Below are 20246 nucleotides of genomic sequence, written 5' to 3'. Positions count from 1 at the left end.
TGTGGAGAGTCCAGGGTGTGACAAGAGTCTTTGTCACTGGGAAGCCAGCATTAATGTTTCAGTTAATCACCCTAATTAGCATTGGAAAGGTTTTGTCTCTTGCCTGGGGGCATCCTTTGTTCAGTCAAGTCCTCAGAATGTTGGTTCCCATCTACTGTTTTGATTTTGGAGTTTTGTAATACTGGTAGCCAGATTTTGTTCATTTTCATGGTTTCTTCCTTTCTGTTGAAGTTGTCCACATGCTTCTAGTGGATTTCAATGGCTTCTCTGTGTAGTCTGACATGATAGTTGTTGGAATGGTCCAGCATTTTTGTGTTCTCAAATAGTATCCTGTGTCCAGGCTGGTTCATCAAATGCTCTGCTATGGCTGATTTCTCTGGTTGAATTAGTCTGCAGTGCCTTTCATGTTCTTTGACTCTTGTTTGGGCAAAGCTGCGTTTGGTGGTCCCTATGTAGACTTGTCCACAGCTGCATGGGATCCGGTAGACTCCTGCAGAGGAGAGAGGATCCCTCTCGTCCTTCGCTGACCTTAGCATTTGTTGGATTTTCTTTGTGGGTCTGTAGATAGTTTGTAGGTTGTGCTTCTTCATCAGTTTGCCTATGCGGTCAGTGGTTCCCTTGATGACTGGTAAGAACACCTTTCCTCTGGGTGGATCTTTGTCTTGACTCTCATGGCTTGTTCTTGGCCTTGCAGCTCTTCTGATGTCTGTGGTGGAGTCTCCATTGGCCTGGAGAGCCCAGTTTAGAGCAAATGGCTTTTAAAAGTTGAAACAGTTCAAAATTACATGCATGGGCACAAAAGATTTAATAAACAGCTGCATTTGCAGCCATCACCCAACTGAAGCCGGCATTCACAGAACACTGGAGTCAAGGCAAAAAATCATATCAGCACCACTGCTACAAATTATTTACTCTCAACATGAAATAGTATCGAAGCTTAGAAAGATTGGTTAGTATGCTGTTAGTAATCAATGTTTGTGTGTATTCTCGTACAGATTAATTTGGACTTTTTTGTCGAGCGCAGAAGTCTGGGCTCAATGCAATGTTGTACAATCAGAAGTGTGCATAGAGTGCCCTTTCACATATGTGGCCATTGCACATGCAAATACATATTTCAGATTTAGCCATGCATTTCATATGTAGTTGCAAATCCCATTGTGCAATGTTGCAATCCACTAATGAGCTGGTATTGTGCTATTTGTCACATAATATCACAAATATACACTTACGCTCCACCTTATTGACTTGAGTTGAATTGCCTTTTTATTCCCAGGTTCTCCCACTTACAAATTCTGTCAGTTGTAGAAGGAAAGGTAATTGAACCTCTGCTTCAAAGCACCCGTTCATACCTCCCACATGCTGATTTAATACCACTGTAAGCCTAGCATAGGTGCTCTTGTACAAAGTACTTGTACTTGGAAATGCAAAATAAATAATGAAGAAAAATCACATCTGAATAACCCAATGTTTCTGGAAAGAGAAGCTGTTTTTTACAACCTGTGTGAATTATGCAAATGGATACCATTAGCATGATTATTTCTTAACTTCACGTGATTTATTTTGCAGCATTTACTACTTGGCACCGGCAGATGACAGTTAAAAAAATAGGTCAATGAAGTTCACAATCAGTAAATTAATCAACTCGGCTTCTTTGTTTCTTCTTTTAAAAAATCTTGTTGATTAATCAGTAGTCAAGGTTTGCTTTCAGTATGAGTTAATGGAAGACCTGCAGACTCTTTTGGTGTTGGTTTAGTCTTTTTAAAAAAATTGCTGAAATCAGGAAGGAATGAAGAAAAGTAGTACTAGATGTTAAATCCATATCTGTTGCGTGGGGTTTCTATCTTAAAGGCAATTTGTACCTGTGTAGCTGCAACAATGCTACAATTACAACATTACAGGAAACAATCAGGGCCAGCTAACACCACCCAACAAAGGTACCCCCAGACAGGAAGCAGCCAGGCTTTAAAGCTACAAGGCTAATCAAGGTGACGAATTGCAGCATTCACACTTGCCTCAAACAAACAAGAGTTCTTTTTCCCACCTTGGACGTTATTCCACAGATATATAAACCCCACTTGCCTAGTTTCCAGCAGACCTCACAACCTCTGAGGATGCCTGCCATAGATGTGGGTGAAACGTCAGTAGAGAATGCTTCTGGAACATGGCCAGACAGCCTGCCATAGATGTGGGTGAAACATCAGGAGAGAATGCTTCTGGAACATGGCCATATAGATATATAAACCCCACTTGCCTAGTTTACAACAGACCTCACAACCTCTTAGTATGCTTGCCACAAATGTGGGCAAAACATCAGGAGAGAATGCTTCTGAAACATGGCCAGACAGCCTGCCATAGATGTGGGTGAAACGTCAGGAGAGAATGCTTCTGGAACATGGCCAGACAGCCTGCCATAGATGTGGGTGAAACGTCAGGAGAGAATGCTTCTGGAACATGGCCAGACAGCCTGCCATAGATGTGGGTGAAACATCAGGAGAGAATGCTTCTGGAACGCTGCTATTAGACCTAGTTGGTTTGGCATCACCATCTTCCATTTGGATTTTTTCTGCAAATAGTGCATGGAAATTGGGTCGCTGTGGGTTTTCCAGGCTGTATGGCCATGTTCCAGAAGCATTCTCTCCTGACGTTTCGCCCACATCTGTGGCAAGCATCCTCAAAGGTTGCGAAGTCCGTTGGAAACTAGGCAAGTGGGGTTTATATATCTGTATGGCCATGTTCCAGAAGCATTCTCTCTTGATGTTTCCAACGGACTTTGCAACCTCTGAGGATGCTTGCCATAGATGTGGGCGAAACGTCAGGAGAGAATGCTTCTGGAACATGGCCATACAGCCTGGAAAACCCACAGCGACCCAATTTCCGTGCACTATTTGCAGAAAAAGTCCAAATGGAAGATGGTGACGCCAAACCAACTAGGTCTAATAGCAGCAAGGGCAGCCAGTTTGGGATCAGTTTTTCGTGAATGTGTCAACCAGAATTTGTAGTCCCAAATGGCCCCATTGAATTCATGGGCCCTGTTGCAAGTAGCATCCGTTCAAACATATTAGGGTTTGGGAGACTTGTGATAGTCATTACTTTGTAATTAATTTATATTTGTAATTAATTTATATATAATTAATTTATATATGTTAATTACATATATATATATATATATATATATATATATATATATATATATATGGCATGCAGTACAGTTTTCAGTCAGTAGGAGGCAGATGTCCCCAACCACTGCACAGGTTTGCAGTCAATCCATTTGTAACCAAAATGATGTTGGGGTTGTATGTATTCTGGGCTGTATGGCCATGTTCCAGAAGTATTCTCTCCTGACATTTTGCCCAAATCTATGGCAGGCATCCTCAGAGGTTGTGAGATATGGAGAAACTAAGCAAGGAAGGTTTATATATATCTGTGGAAAGCCCAGAGTGAGAGAAGAACTCTTGTCAGTTGGAGGCCAGTGTGAATGTTGTAGTTAATCACCCTAGTTAGCATTGAATAGCTTCATCTCCTGGCTTCTTCCTGTTAATGTGGGATTTGTGTATTGACAGTGTTTAAATGAAATTTGTGTCTTGCCTGTATTGCATACTGATTGCATCATCCAGAGTGTACTATAGACTGGAAAGAGTTAATTACTAAGAAGCTGTGATGATCTTGATGTGTGACTGGAACCAGGGAGTGTCCAGACACAAGTGTGTATGCATTGCTGATTGCATCAGTTCAGTTCAGTTCAGTTCTGACACTTCCTGCCTGGGGGTATCCTTTGTTCAGAATCGTTAGCTGCCCCTGGTTGAGTCATGTCTGGAACTCCTCTGTTTTCAGAGTGTTGCTTCTTATTTACTGTTCTGATTTTTGAGTTTTTTAATACTGGTAGCCAGATTTTGTTCATTTTCATGGTGATCAACTACATAGTGGGGTCCAGATCTAGAAGTGGTAGCGGTTGTGCTTTTTTTACTGAAACCAGGAAAACACAAGTGTTTCGGGTATTGTGTCCAATACTGATAATCAAACCAAGGGCCCTGTCAGCCTGAGTGAAGCTGAGCATGTTCTCGCGTGCCAAATAAAGAGCCAAAGGTGTAGCTCTCTTGGAAAAGCAGTGAATTAATAACCATGCAGTTGTCTGACATATATAATGCATTACCATAGCACCCATTATCTCCAAGATGAAATTAAAATATTATAAGCTTCACGCTGCTGACGCTGCCTAACAAGGGGAGAAAGAAGGGCAATGAAAAAGAAAAAAGGCAACGCTTCCCTTCAATTCATCTTCAAGTACAGAAAAAAAGTCTCTGACTTTTCATTTTATCATCTTGGTTAAAAAGCACTGAATTAAAGGCTCTTTTTCAACCGAATCTACTGATGCGGTCCAGTTAGTTCAGCTTTCTCATCTCAGATATCTCATGTTCTGTAACTGAAAACTGGTCTGTGTTATATAGCGACTAAAAGTGTTCCTTGCACCCCGTAATTATATTGGTTTCATTCCACTTTGACTGCTTTGGATTCATTATAAGGAATCTTGGGATTTGGAGTTTGGGTCGAATTCGAAATAAAGCTTTAAGGAATTGGTGGTAGTTAGTATATGTTATTTCCTAAAGCTTGTGAATATAAATTGGCATTCTGGGTTATATAGCTGTATGGAAGGGCCTTGAGTCTACACTGCCATATAATCCTGTTCAAATCAGATAATCTGTATTTTATAAGCAGTGTAGAAGAGGCCTAAGTGAACCCTGTCTGTCCCCTGGCACCATTGTGGCTGAGGAGGTTGCTATGACATGAAGGGGGCGGGGCTTAAAGGGGGCTACCCTTCTGACTGGCAGCCGGGGGAGAATGGCCCTTCCTCATCCTCCATAATTTGGACTTTATTTTTCTAGGGTTTTTTTTTACTGAAAGACATAGATTGGATGACTATGCCTTTTGTGGCCAAATTTGGTGTGATTTGGTTTGGTGGTTTTGTTGTTTACTCCATGGGAAAAACACACATTACATATACATATATATACTAGCTGTGCCCAGCCACGCGTTGCTGTGGCAAAGTATGGTGGTATGGGAAATAAACGTATTGAGTAATTGGTGGTAGTTAAGGTAAAGGGTAAAGGTTTTATCTTACATTAAGTCCATTATAAATGAGTTATACAGCTGTGTGGAAGGGCCATGAGTCTACACTGCCATATAATCCAGTTAAAATCAGATAATCTGTAATTTATAGGTAGTGTGCAAGAGGCCTAAGTGAGGCCTAACTCTGCCTGTCCCCTGGGCCAAGTGGGTTGCTAGGAAACCAAGTGGGTGGAGCTTAGCCTTCTAACTGGCAGCAATTGGATAAAAACAATTATTCCTCTCCCTCTAATTAGGACTTTATTTTTCTTTTCTTTTTTTGTATGAACGTAGAGGCATGGATGAGGGGTTGTGCTGCCAAGTTTAGAGTTTCTGGGATGTGTAGTTTTGTTGTTTTGTCCTAGGCTGAAATTTCATTACCCTTTTATATATATAGATTAGATATATTCCTCCAGGTAACCCCAAGGAACAGTTGTGTAGAATGGGAATTCTTTAGGGAGAGTTCAAAGGCTCTCACCTGTCTCAGAATTCTTTGGGAGAGACCAAAGTATCTTTCAAGGAGAGGTTGAGCTCACTGTCTAGAAATAGCCTTATTGTCTGTTCTCTCCTCACCTTTCAACACAGGCTCCATTTCATGGTTTTCCACACAGAAGAATTCCATGACGTTCTGCGGATCTGGGATGGGTCAGTCGAGAAGGGAATTCTCCTGAAGGAAATGAGCGGTTCCGTCTTGCCCAGCGACATCCACAGCACCTTCAACTCAGTGGTCCTCCAGTTCAACACTGATTTTTTCACCAGCAAACAGGGATTTGCCATTCAGTTTTCAGGTAGGTCTAAAGAAGAAGGACTGGTGTCCTTGTGACGAGAGGCAAGTAGAGATCTAAAATAGGGTGACAACAATACTGTGGAAACCAACATGGTGTAATGGTTTGAGTGTTGAACTACAACTTTGAGGACCAGGTTTTGAATCCATGCTCAGCCATGAAAACTCATAGGGTGATCTTGGATGAGTTACACACTTCCAGTCTCAGAAGACCCTTAGGGTCACCATACATTGGAAACAACTTGACGGCACACAACAGTTATGTTATCCCATAGCCACTTAAGTACAGAAAATATCTGATTCATACGGGATGCTAACAAAATGCAGATGTCTCACTATATTAAATAAACATGAGAGGGTACTGTAATGAAGTATGAATTTTTGGTTTACAGATGTTATGTTTAATTGTGTGTTTGTGTTTTAAAAGGGTAAGTATTACAGTTATTGCATCTCAGCACTCAGAGGCTGGTTGCCATGGAGAAGTAGGCGGAGCCAACTGCAGAGTTTAAAAAAGGGATTCAGTCTGTGCTCTGATGAGGCACAGGGAAGATTGATCCTAGGTTGAGGGGTTCAAGGAGACTCAATTGTTCATTTTGAGTCAGTTTAAAATAAGTTTGGTGACTTATTTAATGTAGTCTGTGTCCTGGTAAGGAACAGAGAATCTGTGATCATATATCACAGGGGTGACTGTGGTTTAAAAGTAGCAGAGGAAGAAGTTCTAACTACTTCAAGTAAAAGAAGTGACACTTCAGGGAGTTTGACTCACCTCATTCTACTATTGTAACTGTTAATAAAAGTGCCTCTAAGTGAGAAACAACATTGTAACCACTAAGCTCTGTGCCTGAATAAACTTGTTATTGTTCCTCCAACATCTAAGCCTCTGTCGCATATATTATAAACCAAGTTGTGTTGCCATCTAAAGTGAATAAGAAGAAGAAAGAAAAAAAATTAAAAGGTCTCCTCTCTGAGTCTTTGGTGGTTGCATCATCGCAGGTACTAATATGCACCATGAAGCATACTTCTTCTATCTCCTGCATCTTTTATTCAGATGGAGAAGCAGATATTGGCTGAAATCCTGATGATGTGATACACATGTGTACATTTTCTTCCATACGGGGTTGTGCTTTTTTTGTGACCGTTTCACATGAGCCCAAATTCGACAGTCTGTTCTGCTAAATTTCTATTGTCACTCTATGTCACTTATGACACTTTCACTCTCAGATCTTTAATAATAGCATGGTGTTTGATTGCTCTCATATCACCAGAGGCGGTAAATTCACTTTTGGATTTTAGAATAAACTTCTAAGTTCTGAGTAGCTCATTAGGATCAGCCCAAGTATGAGTTTCTAGGTTCGAACTCCTTGTGAAGCCATCACAAGATGATGCTTGTCTTAGTTCATTTTTTCAATCTCTTCTTTTGTTTCCAGTGTCCACGGCCACCTCCTGCAACGACCCAGGGGTTCCACAGAATGGGAGTCGGAGTGGTGGCAGCAAGGAGGCAGGAGACTCCATCGTTTTCCAGTGCGACCCAGGTTACGCTCTTCAAGGGGAGGCCAAGATCAGCTGCGTGCAAATTGAGAACCGTTTTTTCTGGCAGCCGGATCCTCCGACCTGCATAGGTACAAGACCTCAGCTCTCTTGACTCTACAATTGTTGGGGTATTAGAAACAGCCTTAAAAATCCAGAAGTAATGAATTTCAAGTAATTTTGTTATATTACCCTTGAAAAAGAATGTAACAAGTAAAAATATATAACATATTTAACTAAGTAAAATCTACTGTCTTGAAGCTGTGTGTCTTGTCTTCGTGGACAGCAGCTGCTGTGAGCAACAGTAATCTGTTCTCCTGTCAATCAGGCTGCAGCATACTGATATTTCCAGTATCTCTGGACTGGAAATCAGAAGTATAATTCCTATCACAAATGCTGTTCACACCAGAAACCATTGGTGGGAAGGAGTAGAAACATCAATAAGCTGTGCTTTGGTTGGTAGGAGAACAAACCTCCATCACTTGCAGTGGCTGCTGCCTGGTAAGTCAGAACTGGGGAGTTTTATATTTGTGACAATAGTGCTACAATTACAAATATATGGGGACCATGAATACAAATCAAATAAGGATGCTTGATTCTAGATTTATTTTATTTATTTATTTAATACATTTATATCCCGCCCTTCTCACCCTGAAGGGGACTCAGAGTGGCTTACAAATTAAATTTACATACAACATTATATTAGCATAGTACAATACTGGCAATAAATTACCATATTGTACTATATCTATATATTGTAATATTATTAATAATATTACGTGTGATATATATAATTAATATTATTATATTGTATTATTAGTACAGTAGAGTCTCACTTATCCAACACTCGCTTATCCAACGTTCTGGATTATCCAACGCATTTTTGTAGTCAATGTTTTCAATATATCGTGATATTTTGGTGCTAAATTCATAAATACAGTAATTACCACATAGCATCACTGCGTATTGAACTACTTTTTCTGCCAAATTTGTTGTCTAACATGATGTTTGGGTGCTTCATTTGTAAAATCATAACCTAATTTGATGTTTAATAGGCTTTTCCTTAATGCCTCCTTATTATCCAACATATTCGCTTATCCAACATTCTGCCGGCCCGTTTATGTTGGATAAGTGAGACTCTACTGTATATCTATATATTTTAATATTATTAATAATATTACATGTAATATATAATTAATATTATTATATTGTATTGTTAGTATTATATTGTATTACAAAATAATTATTAATATTATAAGCATATAAAATATATTATAATATTATATATTATTGTAAATTATACATATATTATTGTAAATTATTGAAAATTATTGAAAATTATATTGTATATATGTACATATGCATGTGTGTGTATATATTACACATCTAAATGCAAGACATAGAAACACAGCTGCATAACAACAGAATATCATTTTCAGACCTTATCAGGAGTCAAAAATGGGAAGGAAAGCTCCACTGAATTTTGCCACAACTTCTCAAAAATGTGCAAATGGGAGATCTTTTTTACCCTTTTTTTTTCTTGACCATAACAAGCCTGTCCCTATTTTATCTAACTCCACATGCCCATCCGCAACGTATAACAATTGGCATGCCAAGTACACCGGAGACATAAATGTTCAATTAATGGCCTAATTAAATGTTAGCTGTCTGTGCCGTCCTTTGCTCTTCATTCGTATTTAGAAAATGTAATCCCGAGCAAGGGAAATTAATTAGATTCCTTTCTTTCTGGAGCTGATTGAAAAGTAAGTCAGGAAGCAATTGCTCACTCGCTCCCCGTCTCTACTTTCAGCCGTTCTTTGTTTCCGAGTGACCCGTTTCATAATGCGCCACCTTCCCAGAATCAATGGTCAAAGAGACCCTACTGAGAACATTTATGTAACCAGGCGCTGGTTTGGCAAACATCCGTTCCCAAAGGCAAGATAAGTGAGAAGCCACTTAAGGTGGAAAATAGATAACGGAAGGGAGGTGTGATTAACTCCCATACAATGCCTATTTTCCCAAATTGCTTCTCACCAGCCCACCTTCCTGCCCTTCACAGAGGTCACTTCACCCTTTGCTTGGGTGGGATAAGTAATGCATTAAAGCCATAGACATCTCCTAAGGCTGGAACTGTACTTATATAGCAATTGTAGAATATAATTTATAATTTATCAACTACCTTGTTTACAATATTCACTCGTTGCACTTTATTCATTTTATCCCCTCTACTTGGGTGCCAAATCCATGTTTTTACTATGACTATATCACTTTATATTTTATCATGTTTAGCGTGTTAATTTAATTTTTGTGTCTGTATTTTCTGATGTCGTTTTATTTTGGTTTGTTGTTTTACCCGGGCTTGGCCCCAATGTAAGTCCCGAGTCCCTTCGGGGAGATGGTGGGGGGTATAAAAATAAAGTATTATTATTATTATTATTATTATTATTATTATTATTATTATTATTATTATTATTGCTAGCTGTGCCCGGCCACGCGTTGCTGTGGCGTTGTCTGGTGGTGTTGGTGAGAAATTGTTGAGGTAGTGGTGGTATTGAATGTCTGTTGTATGGTTGTCTTTATGTTTAGTATGCACACTGAAGTGGATTATATGGCAGTGTGGAGTCAAGATAATCCAGTTCAAAGCAGATGATATAAGATTCTAAATGAGTTATATAGCTGTGTGGAAGGGCCTTGAGTCTACACTGCCATATAATCCAGTTCAAATCTGATAATCTGTGGAAGAGGCCTAAGTGAGGCCTAACTGTGCCTGTCCCCTGGGCTGAGTAGGTTGCTAGGAGACCAAGTGGGTGGAGCTTAGCCTTCAAACTGGCAGCAATTGGATAAAAACTATTATTCCTCTCCCTGTAATTAGGACTTTATTTTTCTTTTCTTTTTGTTGTATCAACCTAGAGCCGTGAATGATGGGTTGTGTTGTCAAATTTCGAGGTTGGGGGGCCTGTAGTTTTGTTGTTTTGTCCGCTGCCCTGATGCCATCACTCTTTTATATATATAGATTATTATTGTTATTATTATTAAGGAATTAATGGGGATAAGTGGGATTATCGTTAGCAGGATTATAAATCCTTACGGGTGCATCTACACTGTAGAATTAATGCAGTTTGGCCCTGTTTTAACTATCCTGGGAACTATAGTTTTACAAGGTCTTTAGACGTCTCTGTCAAATAATGCTGATGCTTCACAAAATTATAACTCCCAGGATCTCATAACATGGAACCATGACAGCTAAAGTGGTACCAAACTGCATCCATTCTATGGTGTTTAGAGTCAACCTAATTCCTATATTTGGATTAAGGTGGGATCAAAACAAAGTCAATACATAAATAGCTTTGCTTTCTTCCTCTTTCAGCTCCTTGTGGTGGGATCCTCACTGGACCTTCTGGGGTGATCTTGTCACCAAACTACCCAGAGCCTTATCCCCCAGGAAAAGAGTGCGACTGGAAGCTGACAGTCTCTCCCGACTACGTCATCGCCTTGGTGTTTCACATGTAGGTTCTTCCATTTCTATTCCGACTGTCCAGAAGTCTGGATTCGGAAATCCCACAGTATTTTTGTGTGCTCATTTTCCAATACTTTTGCAGGTTTGTGATCCCACCAGTTCTTTGCTGCTGGGAGGTGGTACTTGAGGCATAAGTTCCAATGAATCATTTGGGCTACAGAGTTGTGCCTCTGTTTGTAGTCTGTCTGTGCAATTTTCTTACAACAGCTGAGGATATAATCAATGGTTTCGTCCGTTTCCTTGCACAGTCTGCATTTTGGGTCATCAGCTGATTTTTCAATCTTGGCCTTAATTGCCTTTGTTCTGATGTCTTGCTCCTGGGCTGCAAGGATCAGGCCTTCTGTCTCCTTCTTCAGGGTCCCATTCGTGAGCCAGAGCCAGGTCTTCTTCTTATCAGCTTTTCCTTCAATTTTGTCAAGGAACTTTCCATGCAATGCTTTGTTGTGCCAGCTATCAGCTCTAGTTTGTAGTGCAGTTTTCTTGCACTGATTCTTTGTCTCTTGTGCTTTGAGGAGTTTCTGATTTTTTACCTCAATCAATATTATTATTATTATTATTATTATTATTATTATTATTATTATTATTATTATTATACAATGCCATGCTGTTTCTGTCTTCTTCTCCTTCAGTTTCAACTTGGAAGCAGGTTACGACTTTTTGCACATCTACGACGGGCCGAACTCTCTCAGCCCCCTGATTGGGAGTTTCTATGACACCCAGTTGCCTGAGCGGATTGAAAGCAGCAGCAACAACCTCTTCTTGGCCTTTCGGAGCGACGCCTCGGTCAGCAATATTGGATTTGTGATCCACTACACAGGTATCAATCCCGAAGATGCCTTTATTCTTTCCATTGGCATACCCACTTTTCAAAAAATAATAATAATTGCACTTCCGAAAGTCATGGGATTCTGATCCTTTTCGCCTATACATCTGCTGTGCTTGCCCTGAAATTCGAGCCTATATAATGCTTCCAAAAGTGACGAAGGAGCTGTGTGAGTATGTGTATGTGTATGTGTGTTTCTACAAAGTGGATGTATTCTGAAGCATATTAACAATCTGCTCCAAAACATTGGTTTTCAAAACAGAAGATGTTTTGCAAAGCCTTTTTTTAAAAACCTTTTTGTTGATAATGGATAAAATAACTGTACTCTTAAGAGGAGAACTTTAGAGATCTTTGTTAATGAATGCAACCAATGATCCAACAATGTAAAATTAATATAAAAATGTATATAGAGGAACCTATAAAACTGTAGGCAGGGAAGAGACAAATACTATGATACCTTTATAACTAATAATATATAATAAAATAATATATTGTGTATACATATGATATTGATAATAATATGATAATGTAGTACAATATAATACTAATAATAATACAATATAATAATATAAATTATATTATATTGTATAATATAGTAATAGATAATGTTAATATTGTGCTATGCTAATAATATATATATTGTATATACATATAATATTGATAATAATATGATAATGTAGTACAATATAATACTAATAAAAATACAATATAATAATATAAATTATATATTATATATTACATGTAATATTACTAATAATATTACAGTATAGTACAATATAGTAATATATAATGTTAACAATGTGCTATGCTAATAATATAATATATTGTATATGCATATAATATTGATAACATTGTAATTTAATACAATATAATACTAATAATAAGACAATATAATAATATTATTTATATATTATATATTACATGTAATATTACTAATAATACAGTATAGTGGTATAGTACAATATAGTAATATATAATGTTAACATTGTGCTATGCTAATAATATAATATATTGTATGTACATATAATTTGTAAGCCACTCTGAGTCCCCTTTGGGGTGAGAAGGGCAGGAAATAAATGTAGTAAATAAATAAATAGATTTATATATACTATTTAAATAGAAAATTGTGATTCCTTAAAGAAAATATATTATCTGAGAAATGGTTCTGGAACACTAATAGCTTGGAAGTATTGCACTGTATGCAACAAACACTTATAAATGTATATCTATTTAAATAAATAAATAAATAAATAAAATAAAGTACATACCGCATATACTCGAGTATAAGCCGACCCGAATATAAGCCGAGGCACCTAATTTTACCACAAAAAACTGGGGAAACATTGACTCCAGTATAAGCTGAGATACCAATAAAATTACATTAATTGAGGCATTAATAGTTTAAATGTTTTTGAATCTTTACCTCAAACTGTAATTTAAGATATGACTGTTCAACTCTGATTAAACCATTATTTTCATCTTCTTCAATGTAAATGTGCTTATGTATCCTTTTAATAATAATAGAGTGAAATAATACATGTAATAATAATAATATTTGCAGTAAAATAATAAATGTAATAATAATAATAATTAATAGAGTAAAATAATAAATGTAACAATACCAATTATAATAGAGAAAAATAAATGTAAAAGTGACAACAATAATAGAGTAAAATAATAAATGTAATAATAATAATAATTAATAGAGTAAAATAATAAATGTAACAATACCAATAATAATAGAGAAAAATAAATAGAGTAATAATAGAGTAAAATAATAAATGTAATAATAATAATTAATAGAGTAAAATAATAAATGTAACAATACTAATAATAATAGAGAAAAATAAATGTAAAAGTAACAACAATAATACAGTAAAATAATAAATGTAATAATAATAATTAATAGAGTAAAATAATAAATGTAACAATACCAATAATAATAGAGAAAAATAACAAATATACCATATATACTTGAGTATAAGCCTACCAGGACCCTCACCCAAGTATAAGCCGAGGATGTTTTTTTTTTCAGTCTTAAAAAAGGGCTGAAAAACTAGGCTTATACTCGAGTATATACAGTAATATGAAAAATCTTGTAGGGTTAACCATTGTTTATCTGGGGAGGAAACTTGAAGTTAAAAGGACCCCCTTCTCAAAGGCAATAAGAGCAAATTCTGCATCCCCATCCACTAAAAAATAAAGTAAGTGCAACAATTCAGTGTATTCAGGTGCTATTATCCCAAGATAAACTAATCTTTCAGCAACCCCCCGGCTAGTGACCCATAAGATTATTAAAAATCCATCAAGGAACTCCCATGACGCCGCCCTCCTCCTTTTTTCCTCTCCAAGTCCATCTCTATACTTAGCTATAAAATACTTAAGCTAAACCCCAATTATGAATTATTCACATTCCAGTCAATTAAAACTTAAATGATTCCCTTTAAGAATGAGTGGTTTAGCCTTTGGATTCGCCTCCCTGACCGTCTTTGGCAAAGCATGTCACTTTTAATAAAATATGCCCTGATTAAGTAAGTGCCATTGTGTGAGTTCGGAAAGAAGGAGCTTTTCTTCTCTTCTCCTTCGCCCATCCTCACTTTTTTATGTCACTCCCCTAAATGCACCAATGGAGATATCCATTTCTATATGCCACCCACCAAGCTGTACCATTGGGAACCGATGGATTTCAGTGCAAAAGCTCAAGGTGTGTTGGAGGCATTGTGGAAAGCTGAGCTTGTAAGAACTCTGTTTGTAGTCTGTCTGTGCAATTTTCTTACAGCTATTATATTATTACTAGCTGTGCCTGGCCACGCGTTGCTGTGGCGTTGTCTGGTGGTGTTGGTGAGAAATTGTTGAGGTAGTGGTGGCATTGAATGTTTGTTGTATGGTTGTCTTTATGTTTAGTATGCACACTGAAGTGGATTATATGGCAGTGTGGAGTCAAGATAATCCAGTTCAAAGCAGATAATATAAGATTCTAAATGGGTGATATAGCTGTGTGGAAGGGCCTTGAGTCTACACTGCCATATAATCCAGTTAAAATCTGATAATCTGTGGAAGAGGCCTAAGTGAGGCCTAACTGTGCCTGTCCCCTGGGCTGAGTAGGTTGCTAGGAGACCAAGTGGGCGGAGCTTAGCCTTCAAACTGGCAGCAATTGGATAAAAACTATTATTCCTCTCCCTGTAATTAGGACTTTATTTTTCTTTTCTTTTTGTTGTATCAACCTAGAGCCGTGAATGATGGGTTGTGTTGTCAAATTTTGAGGTTGGGGAGCCTGTAGTTTTGTTCTTTTGTCCGCTGCCCTGATGCCATCACTCTTTTATATATATAGATTATTATTATTATTATTATTATTATTATTATTATTATTATTATTTCAAAGGCAGAGTGAGAGCAGGAAGGAGAAGATGTTTTGATTAACAGGAGATTGAATGATGGACTGGAAAGGCCACAAAAGTACAATGTATACTGCATCGAATGAATGCAAATAAATAAATAGAAGCGAAAAAAGGCAGCGGGTGGGAAGTTACAACCAGACCACATCCATTCATGGAATCCATGGAGACCAGAATTAAAAACCTGGAAGTGTAAAACTACCTCTAGCCATTCTCTCTTGCCCCTCTGCCTATACGTAACCTTCGGCTACAATTTCCTTGCCCATTTTCATCAGATTGGATCAAGACAAAGACAGAGTGTGGGTTTCTCCCTCAAGAAACTTGTTATATGTCTTATTGAACCTCGTTCCTTGACAACTTCCATATGTTTTTGCCTGAGGAGCAATCCTCGGAAGAGTTCCTTGTTTTGAGCTGCATCACTACATGAAACAGGAAGGGAACGACGCGGAGCAAAGTCGTGACCGAGCAAAAACAAAAGGCAACCTCAACGGACGTGGTGGAGAGCATGTCCTGCAGCAACATTCCCTAGCACATTTTTAGATGGAGGATGGGGAAAACACATTGAGAAAGAGCCTGGAGAAGAAACCATGCAAAAGATGGCCAGGAAGAACCCTTTTCTCCAAGGGTATTACTGTGTTCTTCTCCAAAAAAAGCTCAGAGCCAAAGATCAAGAGGTACGGCAAAGATGCCTGACAGTCGGGTGGGAAGCAGAGTGTCAAGCCGAAGCTGTCACTGCTTCGGAGATGAAAGGAACCAATAATTACCAAGAAAAGAAAAAAGGACGGCCATAGGAAGCCTGGAGGGGTGAGAGTTTCCTCCCGTCTGGGAAATGGGTTTAGGAAAAACATTCTTCAGATGTCAAAAAAAAAAAGGAAGGTGTGTTATTGAGGGCGGTCATGAGAGACTGGCACGTGTTTGTGGGGCTCTTCTTGCTCTCCGGCATCATCAAAACCATATTTATTTTTAAAAGGTAAAGGTGTCCTTTGACATTAAGTCTAGTCGTGTCCGACTCTGGGGTTTGGTGCTCATCTCCATGACTAAGCTGAAGAGCCGGCGTTGTCCATAGACACCTCCAAGGTCATGTGACCAGCATGACTGCATGGAGTGCCGCTACCTTTCCACCAGAGCGGTACCTATTGATCTACTCACATTTGCATGTTTTTGAACTGCTAGGTTGGCAGAAGCTGGAGCTAATAGCAGGTGCTCACTTTGCTCCTCAGATTGGAACCTGGGACCTTTTGGTCTGCAAGTTCATCAGCTCAGGGCTTTAATAGGCTGCACCACCAGGACAGGTTAAGTCCCCGACCATTAAATAGCCCAGCCTGCTGTTTACCCAAGCAGCCCGAAAGACAGTTGCATCTGTCAAGTAGGAAATTTAGGTACGCTTTATGCGGGAGGCTAATTTAACTAATTTACAACACCATAAAACTGTCAGGGTGGGATTAAAAAAAATCATCAGCTCCGCACTACCCTGATTTATTGGTGATCCAATGCCTCTCACCAATCCATCCTCAGTCAAACTGCTTGCCCGTCCGGATAAGCAGCACCGAAAAACGACACCACAGTTGTTAATCAGCTGAATGCAGCGGTTCTTAGACTTTATTCTATATGCAAATTATTTACAAGTTACCAAAGTCCATCATTCATAGGAGACATGCTTTCTCCTTGCCGATCAGCAAAGCTCACATACTGCCAATAACAGCACATTCCACAGCAGAAAGATGAACGCCCTCTCAGACTGGAAGTCATGACCTATTGGCTTTGCAGGCTATCACTCGAAACTGGCCTGCTGTTAACACTTAAGTTGCTGGAAAACATGTCCGGTACACAGTTGCAAACCTTCAACAGTAAAAACACTTGATTCATCATTTCACCCTTACACTAAAAATATACCAACAAAAACTGCCAGCAGCTCGTGGAAAGGAATGAGGAAGTACAGCACTCATGGGTCACTCATGGATGATGAAGCAACAGCTCCCCCTGTGGCCGGAATTGAGCATACCCTCATGAAGCTGGAAATGTTAAAATTGCCTCTGTGTGTGTCTATACTGTATGTTGTTTGTCTGATGGCATTGAATGTTTACCATATATCTTGTAAATCACCTAGAGCATCGTGGATGGAGGGCGATTAATAAGTAATTAAATGATGATGATGATCATATATGTTCATTGTAATCCGCCCTGAGTCTCCTTCGTGGTGAGAAGGGTGGAGTATAAATACTGTAAATAAATAAATAAACAACGACAAACTTCAACACAGATACATGCAGAGCCACCACCAGTGATGCCCATTACAGGAACTGGGCCATGTCTCAACACAGGACTGAACTAGACTGTGAATTCTTCTCATGTAGCATAGGTTCTCCATTGTTGGTCTTCCAGATGTTTTGGAACCCATCTCCCACAAGCTTCTAACCATGAACCCTACCGACTCAGATTTCTGTAGATTGAAGCCTGACCAAAAAAACCCCCAAAGATTGAGATCTACCAGCTTAGATGTGACCAGGTCTATGTGAGAAGAGCATGTCCGCATGATTCAGTACATGAGGTTCTTCTTCGGTTTCCATCCCAGCTTGGTGAAGAGTTCTGAAGGACACAGAAGTTCACCAGACTTTCGTGGAGATATAAATCTTTGCCTCCTTTCATTCTCACGGACAAGAATAAGAGCTTTCCAAAGTTTTCTCCCTCGGAAAGGATAATTGGTTTTGGCTTATGGGCTCGAGTCCAACCAGTTTCGAAGTTCAAAAGCCTCCTCAGAGGCAACTGCTTTAGAGGTAACAAGGTTTCCCATTTGTGGGAGGCCGTCTCCATTTGCAGTCTTTAGAAACTCCTTTTCCGCCTGCCTTCATTTATCACACAGGAAACTTGCAAAGAAGCGAACAATATAACTCCCCGGTCTTTTTGCAAATTGCGAAGGCCCTCGAATGGGACAGGTTTCGAGTCTTTGGAGAAGAAAGGGCGAGATTTATTCTATTTCTTTGAAGAAAGGAACTATGACAATCTAATTCCAAGGCACATTTTTCCTGATTGTTCCTGGACCGTATCGTTCACAATTAAAATAAAATGCAGTAAAAAAAAAAAAAGCCCTGGGCTTTCAATGAACAATGTTGAAATGACAGAAGCTCTGGATTAATCAAAGCCCCTAATTATATTTCATGCAGAGAGAGAGAAAGGAAGAAATAGATATTAGGAAGAGAAATAGAAAAGAGACACTTTTTTTGATTCAAGATTTGTGATTGCTTCCCGGCGCCTATTTAGCCCGTGATGGACAATCCGTCTAATCCATTTCTTTGTACATCCTTCATCCACTCCCAAATCCATTGTGGGGAGTGTGTGTGGTTATGTGTGTGTTTGTGAGTGTGTTTTAACAGGGAAAAATCATCAGGACTTATTTGGGTGTTTAGCCTTCAAATGGAAGCATTATTGGGCACATTGTATTATGTTTTAACTTTTTTTTATTACCTTACTAGCTGTGCCCAGCCACACGTTGCTGTGGTATTGTCTGGTGGTGTTGGTGAGAAATTGTTGAGGTAGTGGTGGTATTGAATGTCTGTTGTATGGTTGTCTTTATGTTTAGTATGCACACTGAAATGGATTATATGGCAGCGTGGAGTCAAGATAATCCCGTTCAAAGCAGATAATATAAGATTCTAAATGGGTTATATAGCTGTGTGGAAGGGCCTTGAGTCTACACTGCCATATAATCCAGTTCAAATCTGATAATCTGTGGAAGAGGCCTAAGTGAGGCCTAACTGTGCCTGTCCCCTGGGTTGAGTAGGTTGCTAGGAGACCAAGTGGGTGGAGCTTAGCTTTCTAACTGGCAGCAATTGGATAAAAACTATTATTCCTCTCCCTCTAATTAGGACTTTATTTTTATTTTATTTTTGTTGTATCAACCTAGAGCCGTGAATGATGGGTTGTGTTGTCAAATTTCGAGGTTGGGGGGCCTGTAGTTTTGTTGTTTTGTCCACTGCCCTGATGCCATCACTCTTTTATATATATAGAAGATTGTGTTTTAACCTGTGTATATTATGCTAATGTATTTGTGTTTTTACTTTTGTAACAATGTGAGCCGCCACCATCTCCGTGGGGAGATGTTGGCAGGGTATAAATAATAATAATAATAATAATAATAATAATAATAATAATAATTATTATTATTATTATTATTATTATTATTATTATTATTATTGTATGCCCCAATGAACGAAGTGCTAATGTTAGTAATGTACACACTGAGTCCAAGTTCTTGAATGCATTTTTATGGAACACATTGAAAGGCCAATAATCTATGGATATAGTGGTTTGTCCTGTTCTACATTTGTCAAAGAAATTTATTTATTTATTTATTTGTTTGTTTGTTTATTTATTTATTTATTTATTTATTTATTTGCAGTATTATTCTCACCCCAAAGGGGACTCAGGGCAGATCACAATGTATATATACATGGCAAACATTCAATGCCATTAGACATACAACATACAGACAAAAACAGAGACAAAGACACAGAGGCAATTTAACATTTTCCAGCTTCCAGCTTCATGAGGGTATACTCGATTCCGGCCACCATAAAAATCGTCCAGCAACGTGCAGAAAAATGAGGAAGCACTCCATCAAGGACTCGGTGTCACAAGTGGATGGTGAAGCAGCAGTGATACCGAGTCCTTCTTCCGCACGGTGCTGGGTGATTTTTATGGTGTCATAAATTAGTTAAATTAGCCTCCCCGCATAAGCGATATCTAAATTGCCTACTTGATGGATGCAACTATCTTTTGGATTGTTAACACCTCACAACCTCTGAGGATGCCTGCCATAGATGTGGGTGAAACGTCAGGAGAGAATACTCCTGGAACATGGCCATACAGCCTGGAAAACATACAACAACCCTATCTTTCGGGTTGCTTAGGTCAACAACGAGCTATGCTATTTTAATGGTTGGGCACTCTATCCAACCCAGGCTGGTTTGAACTCATTACCTCTCAGTCAATAGTGATTTATTGCAGCTGGCTACTAACCAGCTGCACCACAGCCCAGCCCATACAGAGTTGGTTAAATCCATTAAAATATAAACCAAGAGCATTGTCAGACATCCTTATTTT

General features: G+C 38.7%; 1 protein-coding gene across 3 annotated transcripts in view; it reads left to right on the top strand.

Annotated features, from left to right (window-relative positions):
- csmd2 (CUB and Sushi multiple domains 2) overlaps nucleotides 1–20246 on the top strand; it is a 632593-nt gene that overhangs the window by 455858 nt on the left and 156489 nt on the right. For all 3 annotated transcript variants that reach the window (XM_062962418.1, XM_062962417.1, XM_062962419.1), the window contains 4 exons: nucleotides 5686–5888; nucleotides 7312–7503; nucleotides 10779–10917; nucleotides 11558–11745. In XM_062962418.1, coding sequence (XP_062818488.1) covers nucleotides 5686–5888; nucleotides 7312–7503; nucleotides 10779–10917; nucleotides 11558–11745 — 722 coding nt within the window. The remainder of the gene's footprint in view (nucleotides 1–5685; nucleotides 5889–7311; nucleotides 7504–10778; nucleotides 10918–11557; nucleotides 11746–20246) is intronic.

This window comes from Anolis carolinensis, unplaced genomic scaffold, assembly GCF_035594765.1.
Source record: "Anolis carolinensis isolate JA03-04 unplaced genomic scaffold, rAnoCar3.1.pri scaffold_10, whole genome shotgun sequence".
Classification (NCBI taxonomy): domain Eukaryota; kingdom Metazoa; phylum Chordata; class Lepidosauria; order Squamata; family Dactyloidae; genus Anolis; species Anolis carolinensis.
This window is presented reverse-complemented; position numbering and strand designations above follow the sequence as displayed.